At 41.5% G+C, this 24,732-nt stretch overlaps 1 protein-coding gene across 1 annotated transcript in view; it reads right to left on the reverse strand.

Moving 5' to 3' along the window:
- The window catches only part of DCHS2 (dachsous cadherin-related 2), a 100,376-nt gene that overhangs the window by 38,536 nt on the left and 37,108 nt on the right, over positions 1-24,732 (reverse strand). Inside the window, exons 2-4 of the mRNA XM_082237529.1 lie at positions 13,955-14,146; positions 10,600-10,831; positions 1,251-1,487 (exon numbers count right to left, since the gene is read on the reverse strand). Of these exons, the coding sequence (XP_082093655.1) occupies positions 1,251-1,487; positions 10,600-10,831; positions 13,955-14,146 (661 nt within the window). The remainder of the gene's footprint in view (positions 1-1,250; positions 1,488-10,599; positions 10,832-13,954; positions 14,147-24,732) is intronic.

The following is a 24,732-nucleotide window of genomic DNA, read 5'->3' on the forward strand; positions in this document are numbered from 1 at the left end:
TCATTTCCCCCAATTTTCATATATGCCATAAAAGATAAAGGGACCCCTGACCATTAGGTCTAGTTGCGAACAATTCTGGGGTTGCGGCGCTCATCTCGCTTTATTGGCCGAGGGAGGCAGCGTGCAGCTTCCGGGTCATGTGGCCAGCATGACTAAGCCACTTCTGGCGAACCAGAGCAGTGCACGGAAACGCCATTTACCTTCCCACCAGAGTGGTACCTATTTATCTACTTGCACTTTGACGTGCTTTCAAACTGCCAGGTTGGCAGGAGCAGGGACTGAGCAACGGGAGCTCACCCCGTCGCAGGGATTTGAACCGCCAACCTTCTGATCAGCAAGCCCTGCTAGTATTTGAAAACTAATTGTTTCAAGCAACTTTGCCTACGTATAAACAGTACTCATCTTTCACTACCACAATTTCTCCTAGTCCATTTAGGAATACACACATAGGGGCACAATCCATTTGCATGCTAGTTAAAGAGCTCACACACTGAGGATTCCAATAGAGCCTCCTTCCCTCCCCTCCTAAACCATGCCCACATACAGCATGACAGCACATTAGGAAGCATGGGGGAAGGGGGCCTGCAAGCCTCCCCATTTCGACCTAGCAATATCCTACCTTGATATGGCTGCATGACTCTCCATGCGTGCAGGTGAGGAAACAATACATGAGCCAGTGTACCTTGTAAAGTTTAACTGTTATAATGGAAGTACTTATTTTTTAAACATACTATATGTATGTATGTATGCATGCATGCATGTTTGTTTATATCTCTTTTAATATCGTCTCCCAAGAAACCACATGGAAACACTCAAATGTGGGAAAATGCACTAGTTTCTTACTATTACACTACAGTGGTACCTCTGGTTGCGAACAGGATCCATTCTGGAGCCCCATTTGCAAAATGAGTAGAACGCAACCCGCGTCTGCGGGTCGCGATTCGCCACTTCTGCTTATGCGCATGACATCATTTTGAGCATTTGCGCATGCGCGAGTGGCGAAACCCGGAAGTAACCCATTCCGTTACTTCTGGGTCACCGCAGGACGTATCCTGAAAGAATGTAACCTGAACCAAACGTAACAAGAGGTATGACTGTAATTCAAAACCTAGTTTCACATTTAGTTGTGTGCTTTTCTCCACTGAAAGAGTAAAAATAACATTTAACACAATATTGGCTGCATATGTTTGTAGCCTGTAACAAATCAGGGGGCACTGGAATCTGTCTGAATGTCTTCCAAGACCACTTACTCAAGGGCTCCCTTGCTTTCACTGTTCCGACCGCACTTCCTTCAGGTGCATCTTCAGGGATGGAAAAAGTGTAACGTGATCTCTCAAAAACGGCAGGAGCCACAGCCGTCTGCAGGATCTTCACAGTCACAACTGCATTAACAGTGGAACCAAGGCCACCTCCATCCCGGGCAGAAACAGCCAACAGCACACTGGTATGTTCCACGTTACTGAGAGATGCTATCAGGTAGATGATTCCTGTAAAGGAGAAGAAAAGGTGAACAAATGGGACAAGAAAATTGTCTCTCCCTGTCATTTCTGAAGTTCAGAAGTGTTAGCCATGGAATTGATGTGTACTTAAAAATAAAAATGTGTTAAGAGCACCACTGCAAGAGTAGAAAAAACAAAAGTTCACCTATATCATTTATATATTTTGGAACACGGTTTCTGTTTGCTATGGATTTGGACACCTCTTGGGATAGCATGACCAAATTTGGCACGATGGTTCCTGAGTTCAAGCATGAGGATAGAAGGAGGTGTTTGAGTGTAGAAACAAGCCTATGGTGCAAGAGTAAATTTTACATTCGCTGCTCTGCACACTTTTGCCTCTTGCCCAACCCACTGAAATTGGTTCTCCATCCTGGACTAGAAGAAGGGAATCAAATCTAGCTCTGCTCATGTCTTTAACAATTGTCCTGATTCTTCCAAGCCTCCTAACCATAAAAGAATCTGCAATGCAGTCTATAGCTTCTTTGGAAGGGCAAACCATTATTTCCATTTTGGGTATGTGAGAAGTGATTTAAATCCAGTTCCTCCATTTCCCAATACCCTATGCATGGGACAAGGGCGGCACTGTAGTCTAAACCACTGAGCCTCTTGGGCTTGCCAATCAGAAGGTTGGCGGTTCAAATCCCTGCAACGGGGTGAGCTCCCGTTGCTCAGTCCCACCTCCTGCCAACCCAGCAGTTGGAAAGCATGCCAGTGCAAGTAGATACAGGTACTGCTTTTTATTACTTTTTTTATTCTGTCATTCTGTCATTCTGTTGCACCAGAAGTGGTTCAGTCATGCTGGCTGGCCACACGACCCGGAAAGCTGTCTGTGGACAAACGCCAGCTCCCTTGACCTGAAAGCAAGATGAGCGCCGCAAGCCCATAGTCGCCTTTGACTGGACTTAACCATCCAGGGGTCCTTTTTTGACCTTTTACTCTATCCATCCACAGGGTCACATGAATGACCCTCATCCCATGCATTCCCTCAGATGGAATAAACCACAAATTAATTTTAGAGAATCCAAGTTTGTGTGTTTGTTTCGTTACAGTCCATTAAGGGATAAAGTTGTTACTAAAAACCTAGATTTCACTCATTTTCATAATCAGGACTATCGACTGCACTTCAGTATCATACCACTCACACAGATACCAAAAGGAATAAACTTCGGGGGGCGGGGAGTGAATGCCAAGTTGGTGGAAACCACAGGGAGGCAGGGTGTTCTTGTGGTTGAATCCTGTTTGCGGGTTTCCCACAGGCATCTGATTGGCCACTATGAGAACAGGACGTTGGACTAGATGGGCCATTGGCCTAATTCAGAAGGCTCTTCCTCTGTACTTAAGACCACAAGCATATAAAAAGCACTTTACTTTTTCTTCAGGATATCCAATATCTGTCTCATTTTGTTTAAAACATAATCATATACATATGCTTGATTCTAGGTGGTGTGTTTTCTAGCCAAATGCTCTTGCGCATGTTTTTCACTTAATGCGGTTCAAACTAATACACTATTTCTTCTGTTTTGAGCATTATTGCAGAAGATAGGGCTGTTCTGCTAACACTTGCCTAAGAGTTCACCCTGTGCTAGAATAAGCAAGTTCTCACACTTCTGTCTGTGCAAGGGAATGTGCAAGTGGAAGAACATATTTCAGCTAGGCTCTACTTGCGCAAGCAGCCCATCCATGAGTGGGAGATGCCTTCAACATCTGAAAGGGCACTTCTGGAACCAACCTATTACCTTTAATTCTCATCTGTTATAGACTGAGGCACAGGACCAATGACTTCATTTATTAAAGTTTAGTGCAACTCAAGATGGTAACATGCTCACAAGTGCTTTTCTTCAATAGCAAAGCACAGCTTTTCAACAGAGAATGTAGGGCAATAGAAGGCATGGAAATTCCATGAAGGATCAGGTGTAATGAAGAGGAGGAGGAGGAAGAAGAAGAAGAAGCCACCCTATATGTACTCACTGGAGATCAAAACCACTTCATATGCCTCATGCAGTCAGACTATCAGTATTTTCTATACTGACTGACAGCAGTTCCAGCATTTCAGACAGGAGTAGGAAGAATGGTGAATAACAAGATCTGACTTAACAATGTAGAATTGTTTAATCATCTGAATGACTAATTTGGGATAAAGCGTTAAGGAGGAGAATGGAAAACAGATGAAGCAGATAAATACTTACAGACAACCAAAAGGTGCAGTTCACAAAATTTCCATTTTACACTGCCAGACCACTACAAAAACAAACTGCCTCTTGATCACTTTGTGTGTGTGTGTGTGTGTGTGTGTGTGTGTGTGTGTGTTTTATAGCAAACACAGAAAACAGCAAATATTGTTTACCCAGCGTGAAAAAACACTGCAGTAATTCAGCAGAGATGGAGTGAAAAACACGGCTACCTTTGCTTTTCCATGCCTTGGAGAGTAGCAGAAAACCCCCTGGGTAGCATGTGCAACAAAGGGAAGGTAAGCTGAAGAGGGACTCTGCACTTTGAGGATAACATCCCACCCCCAATATGGTACCCCCAACCAGTAGATAATACTACCCAGCTTGGCTTCAATTGATTCTTTCACCTAGTGCACCATCCAAAACTGTAGTGGACGCTACAGTATGCATACTGCCAGTGTATTCGTGTCATTCTGCATCTAGACTACTAAACCATGGAAGAGGCATGTCAGCTAAGGCGCAGGTGTGCCCATAGGCTCTCCTGCTCCTGCCAAGATGTGACCTCAACACCTACAGCCTTTGCTTCCTCTGCCACTCATTTTATAAGGGAATCTCAGAGATCTTCTGCTGCCCTGGTTCCTAAGGATCCCTTCTCCCCACCATATCAACCACTTGAAAATTGCTGAGCATCTTGGTGGAGCACTTAACTATTTTTCTGCCTGTTGCAGCAACAATAGTAACGTGCTGTGTCAGATGCTGTATGATTTTTTTATTGTATTTGTATTGCTTCTTTTATTTCTTATATATTGCATTTCATTGTACTCCATGGAATTCAAACACCAATAAAATAAAATAGATAAAATGAGCAACTAAAATCAGTCTATTGAATGCAATGGATGTGCTGTCTCCCATCTTCAACTACAAATCCACAAACAGTGAACCACCTCAATGAAGCTCACAGACCACTTGTGGCCCATGAACCAAAGCGTGGCACACCCTACTCTACTGAGACTTCCAGATTCACTTAAATAGTAGTAGAACTTCCATTCTGAACGTAAGGAGAAAGCTGTGGCATATGAATAGCTCCATTTGCACATTGGTGCTACTGAGCACATCTGTCTTGTTCATGAGGATGTTTGAAGGTGAGGGGTTTTCTTGAGCATATAATATTGAAGGAATTAGATCTGTTAAACAAGATCTGCATAGATCTTTCACTCAGAATGGGAAACTTATATTTCATATTCAGCTGCAAGTAATCAGAGAAACCCTATACTAATAATAGGATTACTCTCAGTGCATATATTATTATTTTTGCAGCACCTGCTGCACAGAAAATAAGATTTTACCCTATGGTACATGCACAGCCCCCAGTGTGTTTCTTTCTGGTTTAAACTGTAGGGTGGATTACAGCGAATCAACGGAATTACCTGTAGCCTTTGTTAGGCATAGGCTTGCATTTACCTGGATACAAATCCGCTTACCTCCAGGTAAGTAACATGCTGGTGGCTATACTAAGTTAAGTACTGGTAACCTGACCTTTGCGCAAATGCAGAAACCACAGCCCACATTTCCCAGCATGAGGCAAGCTGACAGATGGCTTCTACTTTGCCACCAGCAATTAATACAATGAAGGGCACAGATCACCTTAGTTCTAAGCAGGCAACTCATCAGTTCCTTCCTGGTACAGAAACCAAGAATAAACTATGAGGTACAGGTACACCCAAGCCATAACTGGGGAAGATTCTTCAGGTGCTTGACTGGTGGGTGAGACTCTCAGCTGGCTCACAGGGAAGGCAGATTAGCGATCCAGCACACCCACCAGATCCCACCCCTTGTGTAGAGCTTTGATTCATTCTTGCTGTTCCAGAAGAAACTAATTTACAGCATCCTCTGGCCAGCAGCCCTGTGGCTGGCTGGAAACCAAATTTACTGCAAACCTCAAATTCATCTGTGCCTGCTCTGCCCACCACCCTGCATCACGTAGCATTGCATTCTGGGCATTCGGGATTTGCTTTCAATCAGCTGCATGGTGCAAAACAGTGGCCATCTGCCTACAGCTTCTAATTGGTTGACTTGGTTTTTCTGGCAATTCATTTAACATTTCTGATACACAACTCTTTAACTGCAGGTAACTAAAGTGTGTGCGAAGTATGCATTTGTTAGTAGTCAACAGCAGCAGTTGAATGAAGCAGATCATTCAAATGGACTGGTTTACTTCTAACCATTTAAAGGTATAATTTTCCAGATTTCTAGGCTCTTTCAATTAGTAATCACCTGCAGTACAGCAAACCTGCACTGAGAGTGTTGTTTGGGGGCAGGGGGTTGTGTGTGTTTTTTTTTTGAAAAAAATAAGCTATTAAGAGGAAAAAATATAGATTAACTATACCCAGATGGCTTCCGAACTAATACGATTTGACAGCCAACTCAGACAGCAGGCAGATGGCTAAAAAGGTATGCACAGTTCGTCACCCAAACTCACCTTCAAATCTGGCAGCTGAACCAACTTAACACTCAGGCAGGTCAATGCTCATTTCCAGCGACCTATTCAGAATGAATTTTTCTCCAACCTGCCTATTTGTCTGATCTATGAACTAAGAATTAAGTACAAAAACTTCAGTCTCTTGAGAAACATGAGTCAGCAGTGCACAAAGCCTTTAATCCAGTTCTGTTATTATGATGCTTTGCTTTTTAGCGTTGCAATTTATTAATGCTTTAATTACTGATTATATATTTTATGTTGTACATCACCGGAAGGGCAGCTTATCTTGGTTTACTGGATTTTTGCTGCCTGTTACCTTTACGACCTTATGCTCTGGATTGACTAAGGCCTCTTTTCCTGATGGTAACCACAGCAACACATAGAAAAAGGCTGGACAAAGAATACAGAACAGAAGCTTTTTGTGTTCTTGAATGTTACGAAAATCCTGCTTTACCTCTCTTTCTTATGGCAGACACAACCCAGTAAGATAGTTCCGTTCAGACAACAAGCCAAACTCATGGTTAAGGAAGCTCATCTACATATTAGCATAATGGTTTGCACACCATAAATAGGAGTTCTCAGTTGGTAAATTATGGCTTATGTTAACTATAGTTTGACTGATGTCTGAACTGGCAGACCAAGGGGATCCACAGCTTACTGATCATGCAGATGCTTTGTATATGGTACCTCAGGTTAAGAACTTAATTCATTCTGGAGGTCCGTTCTTAACCTGAAACTGTTCTTAACCTGAGGCACCACTTTAGCTAATGGGGCCTCCCACTGCCGCTGCGCCACCGGAGCACGATTTCTATTTTCATCCTAAAGCAAAGTTCTTAACCCAAGGTACTATTTCTGGGTTAGTGGAGTCTGTAACCTGAAGCGTCTGTAACCTGAAGCGTCTGTAACCCGAGGTACCACTGTACACCAAAGGTACTGGGTTCAATCCCTGGCATTCCTACAAAAAGGCGCAGGTAACAAGGGAAATGTCTCTAACTGAGACGCTGAGGAGCTGCTGCCTGACTAGACAATACTGGGCTAGATAGCTGGACCAATAGTCTGACAACAAAAACGCTTTTGTTATTCCTATATACAGACAATGTTCCAACACTGTAGGCCACTGAGTCAAGTGGTTGGAGTGCTGTGTAGACACAGATTGAAAGTAGACAAATGGCATCAAGCATCTATAATTGGAAGCTCATATCATGGTTTGGCATGATGTCCAAATTTAATCATAAAGGAATGGAATATGTACATCAAAATATTAAATCATCTCATACATTTGCAGTAATTGATATACAGCGGTGCCTCTAGTTACGAACTTAATTCGTTCTGGAGGTCCGTTCTTAACCTGAAACTGTTCTTAGCTAGAGGCGTGCTTTCACTAATGGGGCATTTTGCTGCCGCAGCGCCGCCAGCACACAATTTCCGTTCTCTTCCTGGGGCAAAGTTTTCAACTCGAGGTAACTCTTCCAGGTTAGCGGAGTTTGAAACCTGAAGCATTTGTAACCTGAGGTGTTTGTAACTCAAGGTACCACTGTATTGATCAATCCCAGCAATTTCTATACAAAAGGTCAAATGCTTTCCCTTCCACCTATCTCAGGAGTCACTGGCCTCTATGTGAAACATTCCTTGAACTGGCTACTTTATGTATTCACTTATTTATTTAAAATAATGTATGCTGTCATTCCAGGGCAGATTGCATAACAATTAAATGATAGAAAACAAAATACTGAAAACTTAAACAGCAATTAAAATAATCAAATTTTTAAAGGCCAAAAGCATCAAAAAAGTTTTTTCCTGATGGCAAAGGGAAGAAAGCCTCCCTGGGGAAGGAATTCCACAAACAGGGCCACCACCAAGAAGGCTCTCCTCCAGTCATAACCCACTTAATTTAGACAGAAGGAGCCCTCCAGACAGCTTCTGAAGAAGATACCAGTGATCCTAATGCACAGGCAGGCTGTTGCGGAAGCAGCTGCTCTTCAGGTAACTGAGCCCTGAGTCATATGAAGCTTTAACAGTAGACACCAGCACTCTGAATTGCGTTTGGAAGAAAACCACTCTCCAAAGAAATTCTTTGAACCCTGGTGAGATGTGTTCCTAATCACCAGTCTCACTTGGCTACCTGTATTCTGAAGCAACTGCAGTTTCCAGAGAGTCATCAAAGGCATCTATTTATACAGGAAGTCTGGTTTTTGAAAAGGAGATGCCATACTGGAAACTACAGACATTTATACTTACTGCTTAACATTTGATATTAACATACTTAATATTAGTATAACTGTGCTTGAATTCAGGAAAACTGCAAAATGGAGGAAACACACAGATACCAAAGCCATAAGGATGATGCAAACCTTGTTTTAATGTGTATTGTTTTATTGTGTATTGTTTTATTATGTTTTTATATATGTTGAAAGTTGCACAGAGTGGCTGGGCCAACCCAGCCAGATGGATGGAGTACAAATAATAAAATTATGATGATGTTGTTGTTGGTGGTGGTGGTGTTGTTGTTCGGGGATACAAATGAAGTGTCCCATAATTTGCTCCATGCTTAGAGAAAGGACCAAGAGAGAGAGAGAGAGAGAGCACGCAAAATCATTCTTGAGGAATCCTAAACTAGCAGAAAGAAAGGTAGCAGTACACATTTTATGGAGGGTTTTGAGCTGTGATTTGCTCAGTCAGTTAGGTGAGCTATTGGATCATTAGAACAAGTCCCCATCCTCCAAGGTGCTCAGTTACTGGCTCAGGTTCTAGCCAGTATGAATAACTCTCATACACAAAAGTGCTTTGGATTAGTTCCAGAAACCTCTACTGCAAATCCCCCCTGAGCCATTTTAAACCCTAATTGTTCCCAGTATTCTCCATACCTGAAAGTTCCACTCAATCTTACTTAGGTTAAATTCTGTGGTGCTTTTTAACAGAGGCATGAATCCATTAGTGGCTAAGTTCAGACCACGAATAGGATTTCCGTTACTGAACAACTAGTTCTCAAAAGGTCAAAGCCAAACACATTAACCTACTCCCATTTACTTTCAGTGGTCTCAATGTGCTATCAATTACTTATGCAGATTGGACAAAAAACTAAGGAAGGCTTTCTTCAAAAGGATGTGGTTTCAGAATGTTCCAAAATAAACGATTTCAATCTCACAATCTGTCTTTACTCATGTCAACCCTTTCATGTGTGCATTGATTTTGCTTTATTACACACCATATAAAAATGCCATGTGCAGTTTAGAAATTAAAATGGATTAATTCTTCCTGTAATAAAGAGTAAGACAAAATCACATTCACAGTCAAATTGGGATTTAAAAAAAGAAAACACACAATCCAATGTTATTTTACTGCTGCATTTGTCAAAACCTGTGACAGAATAGGTCTTCTACACCAAATGTTTGCTTTGCTAAGCAGAGCCAATGATACCAGCCACTATGACTGAGGTAAACCATGATGGGCCACAAATAATACCTTATATCCAGAATATTTTACCACTCTAAACACCAAAACCTGTTCTGAAGCAAGCTCTTCTGAAATGATTTCAGAAATCCAAGCTGGAACAAGCAACAAGCTGCATGTTACATGGAAGCAGTCATGACCCACATGCAGGAATTTCCAAGCAAGTTAAATGCTTTACTGGAGAAGATTAGCTTCAAAGATAAACAAAGGAATCACTCAAAATATATTTGCCATATTCATGGCTGCACTCTTCATATTCTGTGTGTACTTTCACAAGCTCATCTTTAGCATATGTTACAATTTTAGCAGACCAACTGTCTCCTCACAAAACCCAGGGAAAATCCATTTATATGCTGCATAAATGCATAGGGAGAACATGATTTTTCACTTGATGAAGAAACAATGTTCAATAGGACATAGTGGGGGCCAGGCGGGTGAGGAGAGACAGTGCCTTGAAGACAGACTTCATCCAACACAGAATTTAACTTGCTTAACCCCACTGAAACTGACAAGATTAAGCACACCTAATTCTGCGTTGGGTTTAGGCCTAAAGTCACACTCCTATGCACACTTAACTGGAAGGAAGACTTGAAGAACGCAGCAGTAACAGAAGAGTAAGCACTGTAACAAGATTTATTAAAGCCCAGGTTTTCACGGTCTAGGTTCCTCTTCATGAAAGACATTCTACAGAAATACATTCTATGTCATTTGAAATAGTCAATTAAGGCAGTGTTAAATACTGACATTGTCTTCAGTGGGAGAGTAGTGTGGAGTAGGTTGTTCTCACAAAAAGTGTACATTCCAAAGACATCATTTGATATGAACACTAAGCGTGGAATTCCATGTAGCGATAAGCAGATGGTCCCATCAGAGCCAGCATTTCAGATTGCCCAACAAAACCATCAGCCCTCTCCTCCCTCTGCACAGTGTTCTGGGACTTATCCTGATCTGTATCAGCAGAATATGATTTTAAATTGTGCGTCTCATGCACCTTGTATCATACCTGTAGATGTATCCACTGTGAACAGGGAAGAGAAGTCACCCGGCAGCAATTCGTAAGTCACAGCTCCATATATTCCAGAATCCTTGTCCGTAGCAACGACACTGATTATTTCTGTTCCCGGCTGCGTATGACTGCTGATGCTTGTCATGTAAGTCGCTGGGTCGAAGACAGGGTGATTGTCGTTAATGTCTTCTATCTCTATGCGGACGAAAGCTTGAGCACTCAGGCCACCCTATTGAATGAATCACAACAAATGCCAAGTCAAATCGTCAGTTATAACAAAGCACGGAAGACATGAATGCAATTAGACCTGTTTCACCTTGCTGGAGCTCAGCCAATCCCAAGATAGCCGAAGTGAAAGTGTACAGACTTAAAGGACCTCTGGGTAGCAATGTAATGTAACTGAACAGTATAAAAATTATACATCTGTTTACTTTAATGTATCTTGTCACAAAATAAGCCATCATAACCACTTGTTAATTTCAAGTTACTCTGAGTTCTGATCATGCTGTGCTTTCTAGATCAACTGGCTGGGGGCTATTTCAGCTATGTCAAAGGAAGTCCCATATCTCATCTCCAGAGCTGTAGAGGAGGAAAGGGTACTGGGGGACTTGGTGATGTCAAAGCATTTGGAGTTCTCTGGAAGCACAGAGCCAAACGAAAGACCAACCCTCTTACTCAGCTTGAAGCTAGAACTGAGGCATGTTTTCACACGGGCAAAATTCAAAGGAAGGAAGAATTGAAAATACACATTTTAAAATTATTTTTCTGCATCCCTTTCAGTTTGAAGGTCACTTTGTTACTTTAGGAACATAACAAGTACTGTGTATAACTTAGATAACCAGTAATTTATCATGTCTGGTAGATTTAAATTTGTTCAGATAATAATTATAAATTTAATTTACTTTTTTCTTTCATTGATAGAGTCAGAGCTAGTAGCTGCTTTACTGAAAGGATCCTAGCATATATATTTTTTCATTTTTCCTGTTTATTAGGAGTAAGCAAAGAACAATAAAAGCAGAAAAAACATCATTATAGTTTTTTAAAAAATTATATATTCTGAAAACATATATGTCTCCTTCAGTCCTTCACTTGTCAAGCAGACATAAAGCTCTCATCTCCATAAGAAGATCATAGCAAGTACAGCTAGAACCCACATTTATAATGCAGGAACTTGGAGGGCACACCAATCAATTTTCCTGCCACATGGGGAATGGACAGAGATTCTCCCCCTTGCAGTTCAATATCAGTTAACAGTAAGTTTGCAAAGCTAAGCAGCCAGCCACTCATAAAATCAATAAATTATACCATTGCTTATTTGGGAATGTCCCTAATCGCAATTCAGTAGATACTTCATCTCTGCCATGAACGGTGACAACCAATCATGTTTTGACTCTGCCACGATCTTGCATCATTCCTGCTTCAAAACTCTTTGATATACACAAAGTGTCATTTCTCCTACAGATGTCAGCTTGGAAGTAAGACTGACTATGTTAAACAGCCTTGCAGGAGTGTTTAGGATTGCTGCCTAACTGCTGTAAGAGACTAGAGTTCTACCATCCTCAGATACACAGTTCTTCTACAACTTGGCATCGGCGTTCTGCTACAACAGCTGAAACTGCTTCTCATTACTCTCAACCATGAACCTCTGCCCTGCTACTCAAGCAGAGGACTTCATACAAAATCTACTGTATAAAGCAACATCACCCAGAAAATTATACTGGGTCTTTTGTTTATTGTTTGCACATCTTGAGCAGTGATTGCTGTGGAGTTGAAGCATCCATCAACATTATTTCTCAATGAGCCTTTCATTTCTCCCAAGAATAGCTCATATGGCTGTATTGTCTATTTAGGCTGGCACTGAGATTGTCATGCTGCAGTTACAAGACAGCATCATGAAATGCCTGGGAAGAAATAAAGGGAATTAATGTACAATGAAGGCAACTTGAGTCTGTGCATGCTATGAATATATTCGGTGCTGGGCTTCACAGAAAAGTTTGTTTAACACGTGAAGGAAGAAGGAAAACGATGTTATTTCTTTTCCCCAAAAAAAAGAGACTACTACTGCTAAAAGCCTAATTCTTGGGAGTTGTAAACCTTTCCCATCAACACTAGTCAGATGCAGTGCTTTACACTGCTGGTCCAAAGTGTTTGGTGTTTGCTTTTCCAGATGATTTTTGGAGTTGGGAATGGGATGAAAAACAATGCCAAAGAAAGAAATGTGTTTTCAGGAGAATGGGTGAATGCAATAAAAAGCAACCTCCTGCCTCCTTCCTTAATACCTCAAGCCTAGGAACCAATAGCCAGTAGAGCCTACACAATTCCACATCCAAATGTTTGTGGACTACCCTCCACTTCTCCCACACAAAGACTCAGCAAACTATTAATTAACGAAAATGTAGGAAACACCTTAAAAACACATAGTCACTTCAGCCTATCCAATTGCAGCATGTGAATTCCCACCTCCTATTGATTAGTCTACTGCGCTCCCTAGAAACACCTTGCCAGAATCTAGATTGCCAGATTCTCTTTGGCTTTCATGCCATCGGTGAAGAGTCAATGCCAGGCTCTGTTCCTACAAAAAACAAGGCAAGTGTCCATTTGCCCTCAATTGCTAGCTGCTTGGAAATGTCAGTAACCAAATGTTAGCTATCCTGATAAGGAAAATGTAGCTAGTTAATTATGTGTTTTATGTTCTTTTAAAAGAAACTTTCCGTTTTTAAATCTCTCTGCTAAATGCTTAAATAAATGTACTTAAATGGAACTCAGGGGGTGATTAAGTCCTTTTGCAAGGTCTAACAAGGTTTCACAAGCTGTAAAAGGAAACCCTGTGAAAAAGTATGTCTTTCTCCATAAGTTTAAACCATAAATATGAATTGTCCACTGCTCCACACTAAGGAATAAGTGGTGAACCTTAATAGCTCCACAGGTCCTTCTCAAGATCAGTGTTGCGGGCCAAGTTTGGCAGGTGTGCAGAGCTGCCCACCTGCTGATCGCTTGATGTTATTATGTCTCTATGGTGTCACACAAATTACAGTAGGTTTGTCCCACACACCTGTCAAAATCCCCTGCAGAAGTCCCACAAACTCACTGCTACTGAGGTAAATCCTTACATTATACAGCTGACCTAGGGAACTCCCTGTTGTCACAGAAAGTGGCCTGGTTCACATGTAACATGTAACCCTAAGCTATGGTTTATAAACAATGGCTCACTAAACTATATTTTAAGTTGCACGACTGCATTGATACAACTGATCTAGGTTACCAGATGGAGTGACAAACAGTGAGTATTACCTTCACACCTGACAAACAACAAATGGTTGCTAAAGTGGAATTATCCAAGTGTGAAACTTACCCCATCTACCGCTTTCACCAGGAGATCATATGTGGATGGGTCTTCTTCCCTGTCAATGTCCTGTGAGACACATATGTGGCCGCTGCTCGGGTCAATCTGGAACGCTTTTGATTTTTCATAGTTATGGAATCCATCATATAGAAAATACTCAATATGCCCAAAATTCCCTGAATCTCTGTCTGTAGCCTTGACCTGCAGTAACACAACGGATAAAAATCCATTAATTATTTCATTATTATTGATAGATCCTACAAATTCATTGTTTTTCAAATTCATTATTTTTTCCATCATGACTTAGTCTGCAATCCTATATATACTTATTATGGTCCAAGTCTCGCTGAACCCAATAGGACTTCTTTCCTGAATAGATATGTCTAGGATTACGCTGTTTATTTTCAAAAGTATCATGATGAAAATTTGAACAGTGCTCTAGTACTGAGACTAAGAAAACTACCATTTACAGGCCTAGGCTGGCTGAATGGTATACAGTCTTGCTTGGCGAGGTCCCGGACACCGCAGTTCCCCTCAGAAATAAACACACAGACACAAGTATGTTGGGTTAATGGGATAAATTAGGCCACCACTTTATTGGTTACAGATGTGAGCGGTTTGGCTTAGGCATTTAGATGAAGCCAGACTATATCCTGACTCTCCTGCCTGTCTGCAGGAAGTCTCTCAAGGGTCACCCACCGATGGGGGGGGGCTATGATATACATCAATTAAGAGCATCCCACAGGGACACTGATGGGGTCGTGGTATGGCCCTAGCCCATGCCCAGGCTTCAGAAAGGAACCACACCCCTGGATCCCTTTAACCGGATACCCTTAACGAAGAGGGGCAGGCGGAGGCAACAACCTCCCCTCCGCGGATTAAACGGCAAGTGGCCACGCCCCCGGCTAACCCGATTGGTCAGCCGGGGGGGCATGACACGACCAGGAGCCCTAATGACATGGGCAGCATCCCTCCACCCACTCCCGGGTCACTGTGAGGTCCTGGATGTCTGCCAGCAATGCCACACCCCCGGGAAAGGGGAGCGGTCATAGCAGAGCAGTGCATGTTGCTTGGGGTAAGGCAATCTAAACAGTCAGCTTGCCTTTCACTCCCCAATACACAAGAAGTGTCTGGCAGGAAGGAAGAGAGAGATTTCCTCAAGTTGTTGGCATAAAACTGAAGGATTTACCTTAATAACTATAATAGTGCAACTAGAGGAATATTTCTTAGTTATTCCACAAGGCACACCATCAGCTGTGTTACTCTTCCATGCTCTCTCTCCATTCTTATGTGCTGTAATCTTTATCTCTTAAAATCATTAATACCTAAAAGAAGCTTAGGGGCACATGCAGTTACACAGAAGCAGTTAATAACTGTGCTAAAGCTTGGGCACATTAATGGCAAATCGTTTAATAATTAAGATTATAAATGATAATTTCTATAGCACTTTTTGGCATACAAACTGAAGGTAGGAAATAATGGATATATGAGCGCCCATTGATTACTCTTAATTCATCACTGCAGTCCTTGAAATGCAATTAACTAATCTTCTACTAGATCCCTCTCCATTAGGAAGGGCTGATAGCCACTGTTAGGAAAAGCACGTGGAGAAAAGCATGTGGTAAAGCCAACCAGCATTAGCACTATACCGCTTCCGAATGCAGACAAGAACTGCATGTTTGATGGAAGAAAACATGTTATGGAGACGGCGAAGGGAAGACACTTCTTCCCAGCACATTCCTGGTATACCACGTGGGGGTGGGGGGTTGACACAAGAGGACATTAATTCAAAAATGGTATAGATCAGGGGTCAGCAAACTTTTTTCATCAGGGGGCCAGTCCACTGTCCCTCAGACCTTGTGGGGGGCCGGACTATATTTTTGGGGGGTGAGGGGGGAATGAACGCATTCCTATGCCCCACAAATAACCAAGAGATGCATTTTAAATAAAAGCACACATTCTACTCATGTAAAAACATGCTGATTCCAGGATCGTCCACGGGTCGTATTTAAAAGGCGATTGAGCAGGATCTGGCCTACCCATGGTATAGATCTAAAGAGATATTTAGCTACATGCAATTGCCAAAATCAAGAGTGTACTACTCCCTGATTGCAGCAATTGCATGCACCAATGTACACATGTCCTTCACGTTCACACCAATATATATGGGACCCTGAATGTGTAGCAGGTAACCTGTCCCACCAACATACCAGGATTTAGAACTGAAATTACTAAACAGCAAAATGGTCACTGAAATACTCCTCAGGAAGCTTTTGCAGCTATGCGTAAAACTTAAGACCTGAGTTACTTTTTCTGACTTTTAAAGCCATAGAGATAAACTATGAACCCTTTCTAATATCCCCCCAAGAGCCATTGCAGCTCTTTCAAAAGCTTAACTTAGTACAACTCTCCAGAGGTTCATTCTGAATCTCCTACTCTTTTAAGGTATGAAATCTCCATCTTCTGAAAGGAGTACTTCCCTCCTAGAACTGCTGTGAAGATAAGTGAAGTAAGAAGTTCCATACATTATATAAAAATATTGTAATATTGTGATACTTTCTGTCTGCAGTATAACAGATGGCAACTCGCAGTAAGACTACTGTATGCTTATCAGCTTACTTTCCAATTAACTGCATTTGAAATATTGTCTCTTAAACACACTACATCAAGGAAATCAATATGGTTATGCAACCTTTTGCATGTTACAAATTAGTGTTTTATTATGCATTGAAAGGAATAAGCAAATCCATATGCATACAGTTTTCTCAAAAATGGGAAAACTACCTTTTAGGTATCTTAAGGGTAATGTAGAGTGGTTAATGTGCATAACCAATGGCCATTGTGCATATTCCCCTGCACACATGTAATTCCTCAGCTAGAGAAATCCCCCCTCCTCTGTGAGTGCCATAGCAACTGACCTCATGCTGCTATTAAGCTTTTTCCTTAGCTTAGCTTAATAAGGGCGTGGAAAAAGCAAGAGTTCACCACTAAGGAAATACTGAGAAGTTTACCCCTCATGTACTTTAGGTTAACCAGAACTAGGAAACCCCTGGTTCCAAGTTCAGAATAGCTGAACCAGATTAGAATCATTCAGTACATCCATAAGCATCCAGCCCAAATCTTAGCTGCCGCCACCCCAACCAAAAAACGGTTCCAACAACATGGAAGAACTGGTTCAGAAGACAACTTCTGAAGTCACCACCTTGCTAGAGACTTCCATGGAGGAGGTAGAAGACCTTCAAGAGGAACAATACCTCCACCCTCTGTGTGCCTGAAGAGGTTCCCTGGACCTTATCCTCTGCTTCAAATGACCTTCTTAAAGATCAATTGCAGCTTGGGAAAGCACTGTCTGCTGCCATATAGTAAGTATATTTCCCAGGCTGGCTATGCAGCCCCTTCAATTCTGAGTAGTTTTCTCCTTTGGCTCCCAGCCAGCACTGAAGAAACGCTCCACGCTCCCTACTTAACAGCTGGTCTTACATCTGACTATCTTGCATCCAGCCACACTGTGAGCTGTCAGCAGACCTCACCACATGCTTATTACCCTGAACTCTTGCAGGTTTTGCTATTACACCACTGGGGGCTTCAGCCTGGAGCAAGAGAGGAAGTATTAAAAGTGGCATGAGTCTTGTTGAATACAACCAGAAAGTTCATGGCTGTTAGAAGATAACTAATCCATGTTAAGTGATCTTGAGTTTGGTCTCAGTAATAAATTACTGTACTGTGGTCAACACAAGAGGAAATGAAGGACAGGCGTGCAGGTGTATGGGCAATAGAGCAGAAAAGTCAACTGCACTTTGAGATGTGGGAGGAAGATGGATTCTGTCACATACCTTTCATCTAAACGGTTTGGATGAGGATGGAAGTATTGTATTGCAGGAAAATAATGGGGTTAAACTCAAGGTTTCCCTTTCAGCTGGGGAGGGGGTGGGAGGAAGAGAATGAGAATGAATTATATAAAGTACAGACACTCAAGTTACATTTCTAAGTTAAGTTTGCCACACCAGTGTTTGCCCCAAGTCCAACCCTTAAAATAACGGAACCAAGAAGTTGGCTGCTAGAAAAATAACTTTATTCTGCTAACTTTTAGTACCGTAGTTTGTCCCACATTTTGCATAATATATTTGGACAGACAATAGCTTGGTGGAAGGATAGAATTATATTCTGCTTATACCGCACTAGCCTATATATACCCAGATGTCAATGCTTCAAATAGCTACATAAATATATTATAATTTTGCCTGTTTTCAATTATGCATGAAGCCTTTGAACTATAATATTTTACAGTAATGACTCCAGAGTCACTGCTTTATTGTCTTAGGCAACAGGGTGAGTGCCGACATAATCCTCTTAACCATTCTTAAGAGACTGGAAGCAGGTCATGGTATCACATGCTTTAGATATGGGCTGTGTTGCATAGAAGGCCACATCCTGGCTATATGGCTGGACAGGCTGTTTTGTGCTCCTTTGACAACATTCAAATACAAAACTGAATCATGGATATGTGTTAAAACAACATGCTACAGCAAGACTAGAGATCACACAATTCACCCTTCCCTTTTGGCACGTGAGGAGTGGAAACTGAACACTACTGACTGCAGGTTCGAACAAATAGCAGTTTTCTATTGCTTCTGATTAGAGAAAACTGATGTACCAACCATCAGTAGTTAACAAACAAGAATTTCACATGTGGTACAAACTAGTTTTTGCACATAAAAAAAAATTTAAAAGAGCAGTAAGTCAAATAGAAAGTACCCACAGGGTACTTAACACAAACTCTATTGTCAATACACATCAAAAACAATCAAGTCATCAGTTGGCATTTAAATGATTTGACCATCTGGAAGTTTCCTGGGAGGGCATTTCACAAATGGGGTGCCCCCCCCACGCAAGCAGATCACCTCCTGCAGAATGTTAGACTGGGGAGATTGGTATTGGAAGAGAAGCACTAACAGATACTTGGGTCGAAAACTTTTTAGGGCTAAGAGCAATACCTTGAAGTGGGTCCAGTACTAGTGTAAGAGCACAACATCTGTATTGTGGTGAAGCAGTCCATCTGCATTGTTCTTCGAAATATGGCTAAGTATCAGAAAATATAAGTGCTGACACTTTTCCAATATGATGACCACTTGCTTTAGTTTAGAAGTGCTACAGACTTACAAACCACTGCAGGACAAACGTGTAAAAGCAACATATGGCTCCCATTAATCACATTTTCCTCCTTGGCATTCCTTTAAAAAAAAAAGTCAGAACTGGTTTTTGTTTTTTACAAACACCAGTGTGGCTGCTGAAGTTAATTAGGACAATTAGAATGTTTTGCTTAAAAGAACTGAAGCCATTATTGCATTTAGAGAGTGATACACAATATACTATAGCTAATCATGTGTAAATTATAAGCAGTGCATGTGTCTGCCTAGTATTGAATACCAAGTAGGATGCGACTCCTGCTACGCTGACAGAAGCTGTTGGAACATATTATCCATTGATTTATTCAGTATAAATCCTGAAGGAATACACAACCCATGTGCAAACATCAGGAAGATCAATATTTAAGCAGATGCTGGGAATCTAGTTGAATGGGTCTATGACGGTCTCGTACCATCACTGGAATGCCTTGACAATGACATGATCACCCATAGCCAGTTGGGTGCTTTCTCCCTGTTTATCTATTCTAACAACACATAGGAATTCACAGATCCTGTGATCCAAAATAGATTATACAATATAGTATACTTTTAGTACTTTTCTAGCTGCAAAAACACATGCAAAAGTCTGCATATATATGTTAGTACAAAGTGGGGAGGGAAACATAATACAGGCAACTTCCCATTTACGCAGAGGTTACTTTCCAAAGCACAGCACGCATCAGTGAAATCCAGTATATTTGAAACACCATCAGTAAAGCCTGCAAACCCCACAATGGCACCCACAAAACCTCCTTACGCAAACTCCAGCTCTCTACCTTAAAGATCAATGCATTTTTTATAGCACAAGCCGCTTCATCAGATGCTTGAAGTGTAATACCGAATTGAGGAGAGGGGAATGTAGAGCTGTTCCTGTAATATGTGATACTCAAGTTTGATGGAATTTATAGCATCCTGTCTTTACTAATTATTAATATTTACAGGCTTGATCACATGTCATGTGAAGCCAAACCATGGCTTAGTGCAAATGCATGAGCATGCAGGCTCCTCACGAGAAAATAGTGGCTGCTCTGCTCCTCTTTCTGCAGCTGCACTGAATTAACAGAGTTTGGCTTGTTGGAGTAACTGGACATGATAAGGAGTTAATTTCCTTCATGAGTGTAAATTAGCTCACCCTATGGATGAGCAAATCGCAGGTGCAAGGTCAACTAAGCCAGTTGTTATGGTAATGGCCCAGTGCCCTGACTATGTGTGATTAATGCATGTCAGCTCAGTGTGGCAGTCTGTGAGTCTGCTGTTAGTCTGTCTGTGTTACTGGTCTGGTGTTATGTCTTGAATTGCTGAACTTGTGTAGAGCAACAGAGATACTTTGTACTTGCATATATCTGTATATCTCTATCTGCCCCAAATCTACAAGCTATATATAAATCTACATCTAGAACTGTTTTACTGAGCCTTATCTTCCGCAGCAGTAAACTATCTGAACCTTTCTCAGCTTCCGTATGGTGACTGGTACTGGGAGCAACTTCCCTACTGCGTATCTCACATGGCTTAGTGTATCATCCAAGCCTGGTCTCATGTGTTAGCTCTCTCCAGACTAAATGCAAGATGGAACCAAGGTCTGTTCCTATGGTTTACAGCTTGTGTTTTGTGCAGGAGAGCTAAACCACAAGCTTGGGTTTGGATGACACACTTTATCTCAACACAGCATCTGAACAACAAAGAAGAGCCTGCACACTCATATGAAGCCATGGTTTTGCTCAGCATGACATGCAGGCTAGACCAAGTGCTTTTCAAATGTGATTCTGTAACTATCTGCTGAAATATCCACATTTGTTTATTAGCAATTGATGCCAAATTGCAGAGAAAGATTTAAAGAAAAATACAGAATGATTTACCAGTTCTAAAAAGATTTGAGGAGGATAGCTACTTTGACGAGCCTTAAGAGATATGGCCTTCTGCATGTAATGTTACTTTTGTATAGGAAAACAGCAATAATTTATAAAAAACAACAAGTAATGCTTTATAAGTCTCCTGCCACTATCACTCTTTTGTAGTAAGATTTAATATTTGAAAGTGAAAAAGAGAACCACATTTGTACCTGCAATAGAAGCAGATGAGTTGTAAAAAAATACAGAGTCTGTAAATCACAGCCATAATTACACTAAGAAATCAAGTGTGTCATAAAGCACAGGCTGTTTGGGTTAATCTTTTTTGCCAGGGTGTATGGAAAATTTAAAACATGGCCAACCTCACAGCTTGTCTCATTTATGCAAACTGCTTTTTAAAAAGCTCTCCCATTTTCTCAACATAAATAATAATGCAGTTGGCAACAGATGATATTTCTTCCAAGACATCTTGTAATCATATAGATTCATTTTCCTTGCCCCTTCCCCCCATGACAAACTTTACCTACATTTGCCCTGACCAAGCATCACGCACATTCTGTCAAAGAATGTGGAGCTGTCAGCCTCCTTTTCTGGATGGGACTGTTCTTCATAATCAAGCAGGGAATGAAGAAAGCTCTGGATGTGTCACAAAGCCATCCTTCACTTCTGCTTCTAAACCAAAGTTTATCTCTGTGAAGCTTCCTGTAGCACGCAAGCGGCAGATCCCAGATTCTCACGCTTCCACTAGAAGCAGAAGTCTTCAGAAGAGCATGCTTTCAATAAAACGAATGAGTGTGGCGCTTCTTTAGCAGAAATGAAAAATTGTTTATTCAAGGGAACTCAGATTAACTGAAGCTGAATGCGACTTGCTGGCTCAAGCTGTCAAAAGCCAATTCTCTTATAAATATAAAAAAGTCCAAGAAGAGAAAACACACAACTGCAAAACCTGAAAAGAAGGCGACTATGGAAAAAGGTCCATGTGCACCTCCTTTACTGACAACCAGCAGAATAAAGGACATTTGCTGTAATTTACCTGTGGCTGTAGGGACACGGGTGGCGCTGTGGTTTAAACCACAGAGCCTAGGGCTTGCCGATCAGAAGGTCGGCAGTTCGAATCCCCACGATGGGGTGAGCTCCCGTTGCTCGGTCCCTGCTCCTGCCCACCTGGCAGTTCAAAAGCACATCAAGTGCAAGTAGATAAGTGCTCCAGTGGGAAGGTAAACAGCGTTTCCATGCACTGCTCTGATTCGCCAGAAGTGGCTTAGTCATGCTGGCCACATGACCATGTGGCTTAGTCATGCTGGCCACATGGCTCCCTCGGCCAATAAAGCGAGATGAGTGCCGCAACCCCAGAGTCAGCCACGACTGGACCTAATGGTCAGGGGTCCCTTTACCTTTACCTGTGGCTGTAGACACAGGACAGCCATGGTCAAGTAAGACGGGGGTGGGATAGGATCTTTTTATACCTGTTTTTCTCATCAAGCCATAACGATGAGGACCGCCTCTTTCCATATGAACCTACCCAGACCCTGAGATCATCTTCTGAGGCCCTTCTTCGAATGCCTTCTCCTCAAGACGTCCGGAGGGTGGCAACACGAGAACGAGCCTTCTCTGCAGTGGTTCCCTGTCTGTGGAGTGCTCTCCCCAGGGAAGTTCACCTGGCACCTTCATTATACACCTTTAGGTGCGAGGCAAAAATGTTACTTTTTAACCAGGCCTTTGGTTGATTTGATTGACATCCTATGCCCTTTTAAAATGTGGGTTTATTTGGGGGGGGGGTGTTTTTATTTTGATCATGTATTTTGTGGTTTTATATTTTGATTTTATTCTATGAGCTGCTCTGAGACCTCCGGGTATAGGGTGGTATATAAAATCAATTAATAAAAATAATAATAAATAATAATAAATATCAATCACAGAGGCTGAAGACACATGGAATTCTCTTTGCAAAGCAGGAATTCAACTTTTAAACTTCAAACTTCTGTACTGCCTTTCTGATTGTGGAAAGTAATCCCAAATTACAACTAGAGCTGCGCTAAAATGTTGCAGGGTATTCCTTCTCCCCAAGAGCTCCTGTTCAGGGCTCCAACCAAACTGGAACAGGATTGAAGGCCTTGTTTGTGAGTCCAGAGGGAAAAGCAAAAAGAACTTTTGTGTTGTAAAGATAGTTCACAAGGTTCTGTAATATTTGATATTCTGAGTTTTGGGAAAGGGAAATCCCAAAGCTCCCCTCTGCTTATTTTGCCCCTTGAGATGAACTGCTCATACATCCCTTATGTTGTTAAACAGATTAGGGTATGGCAGGAGGCTTTTATGGCCTGGAAGCACCTTATTGCAATTCTTTTGCCAGGAGCCGTACATGCAGCGTATAATGGAACATGTAACGAATCACGTTCACTTAGTTGCAATCCTATATACACAATCACCTGGGAATAAGCCCCAAAGAATTTAACAGAGCTCACTTCTGAGTAGACATACACAGGAGTACACTGTTAGTTTATTTAGTTGCACAGATTGCCAGACTTGACTTATTCATTCCTTGCATGTCTTAGGGCTGCTTTACTATTACCGGTTTAGCAGCAGGCAATAAATTAGAAATCATAACTCAATACACTTTAGGTATGTTTGGATAATTAAAAGCATCATTTTGGTTTCCAATATTAGTTTGTATCTGATCATCTTCTGAATACTAAGACAAGAACATGATGTATGCCTATGTGCTGCTAAACCATACGTTCAGCAACCATGTGAATTGTTCTTATAAATTTTCTCTGTTTTCCCCCAATCTCTAATATCAGAAATATAGCTTTTCCAGCATTTTTCTGCATAGATAGGGAGCCTCCAGAGTATTCAGAATCCATTACAGTATTTTTTAGTTCTCTTTGACTACCTAAGGTTGCTATTAGTATATAAAAGTGGGAGCTGAAATTAACATTGCAGTATATTCTCTTTGAAAAGAGTTCAAAGTTGCAATCATTCAATCCCTTCAAGAAGGGCTTCCCTCCCCATGTTCTATTTTTTATTATTATTATTTATTGTGTTTTATGTTGCCCTTTATCCCATAGAGACCAGGGTGGTTAACAAGAAGAATAAAAATACATTCATTCAATAATTAAAATCAACATCAGCAATAAAATACAACACAGCAGAAAGCAATACTTGGGACACTGAGCTCTATTACAAGTATATCCCAAAGGCCAAAAAAACAAACAAAAAAACCTGTATGTATTAAGTTGTCACCTGAATGATAGCATTGTGTCTGATCTCTACAGCGCAGTAATTTCACAACTGGGGCACCACCACCAGGAAGGCTCTGCCAAATGTCACTATTATGTGGGTCAAATCTGTCAAAGGAACCACAAACACAGCCTCCCTCCCTCATCTCAGAGCACAGACCAGTACATACTAGCAGAGTATTTACCACTATCTGGAGTTACCTGGTCAATGCCTCCCTGCTGGATTTCACAAGCCAAGATGTGCAAGGGTCAAGAGGACAAGTGGTCCACAAGACCTGCCTCAATTGTGGCACAGATGTGAAAGACTCTGCCCTCAAATAAGGAGAGAGGCAGAAAACAGGGGATTAGGAGGGAGAGAGAGAGAGAGAGAGAGAGAGAGAGAGAGAGAAAGACCAGTAGAGATAATAGATGTGATGAAAGTTTGATTTACTGTTTACAAAAGTTAAACTGTTTTAAATCTTCATATATATCATTACAAATCACCGTTTATGATACACCAAATCTTCAAAAGCACTTTG

This window comes from Podarcis vaucheri (genome assembly GCF_965113315.1).
Source record: "Podarcis vaucheri genome assembly, chromosome: 9".
NCBI classification, from domain to species: domain Eukaryota; kingdom Metazoa; phylum Chordata; class Lepidosauria; order Squamata; family Lacertidae; genus Podarcis; species Podarcis vaucheri.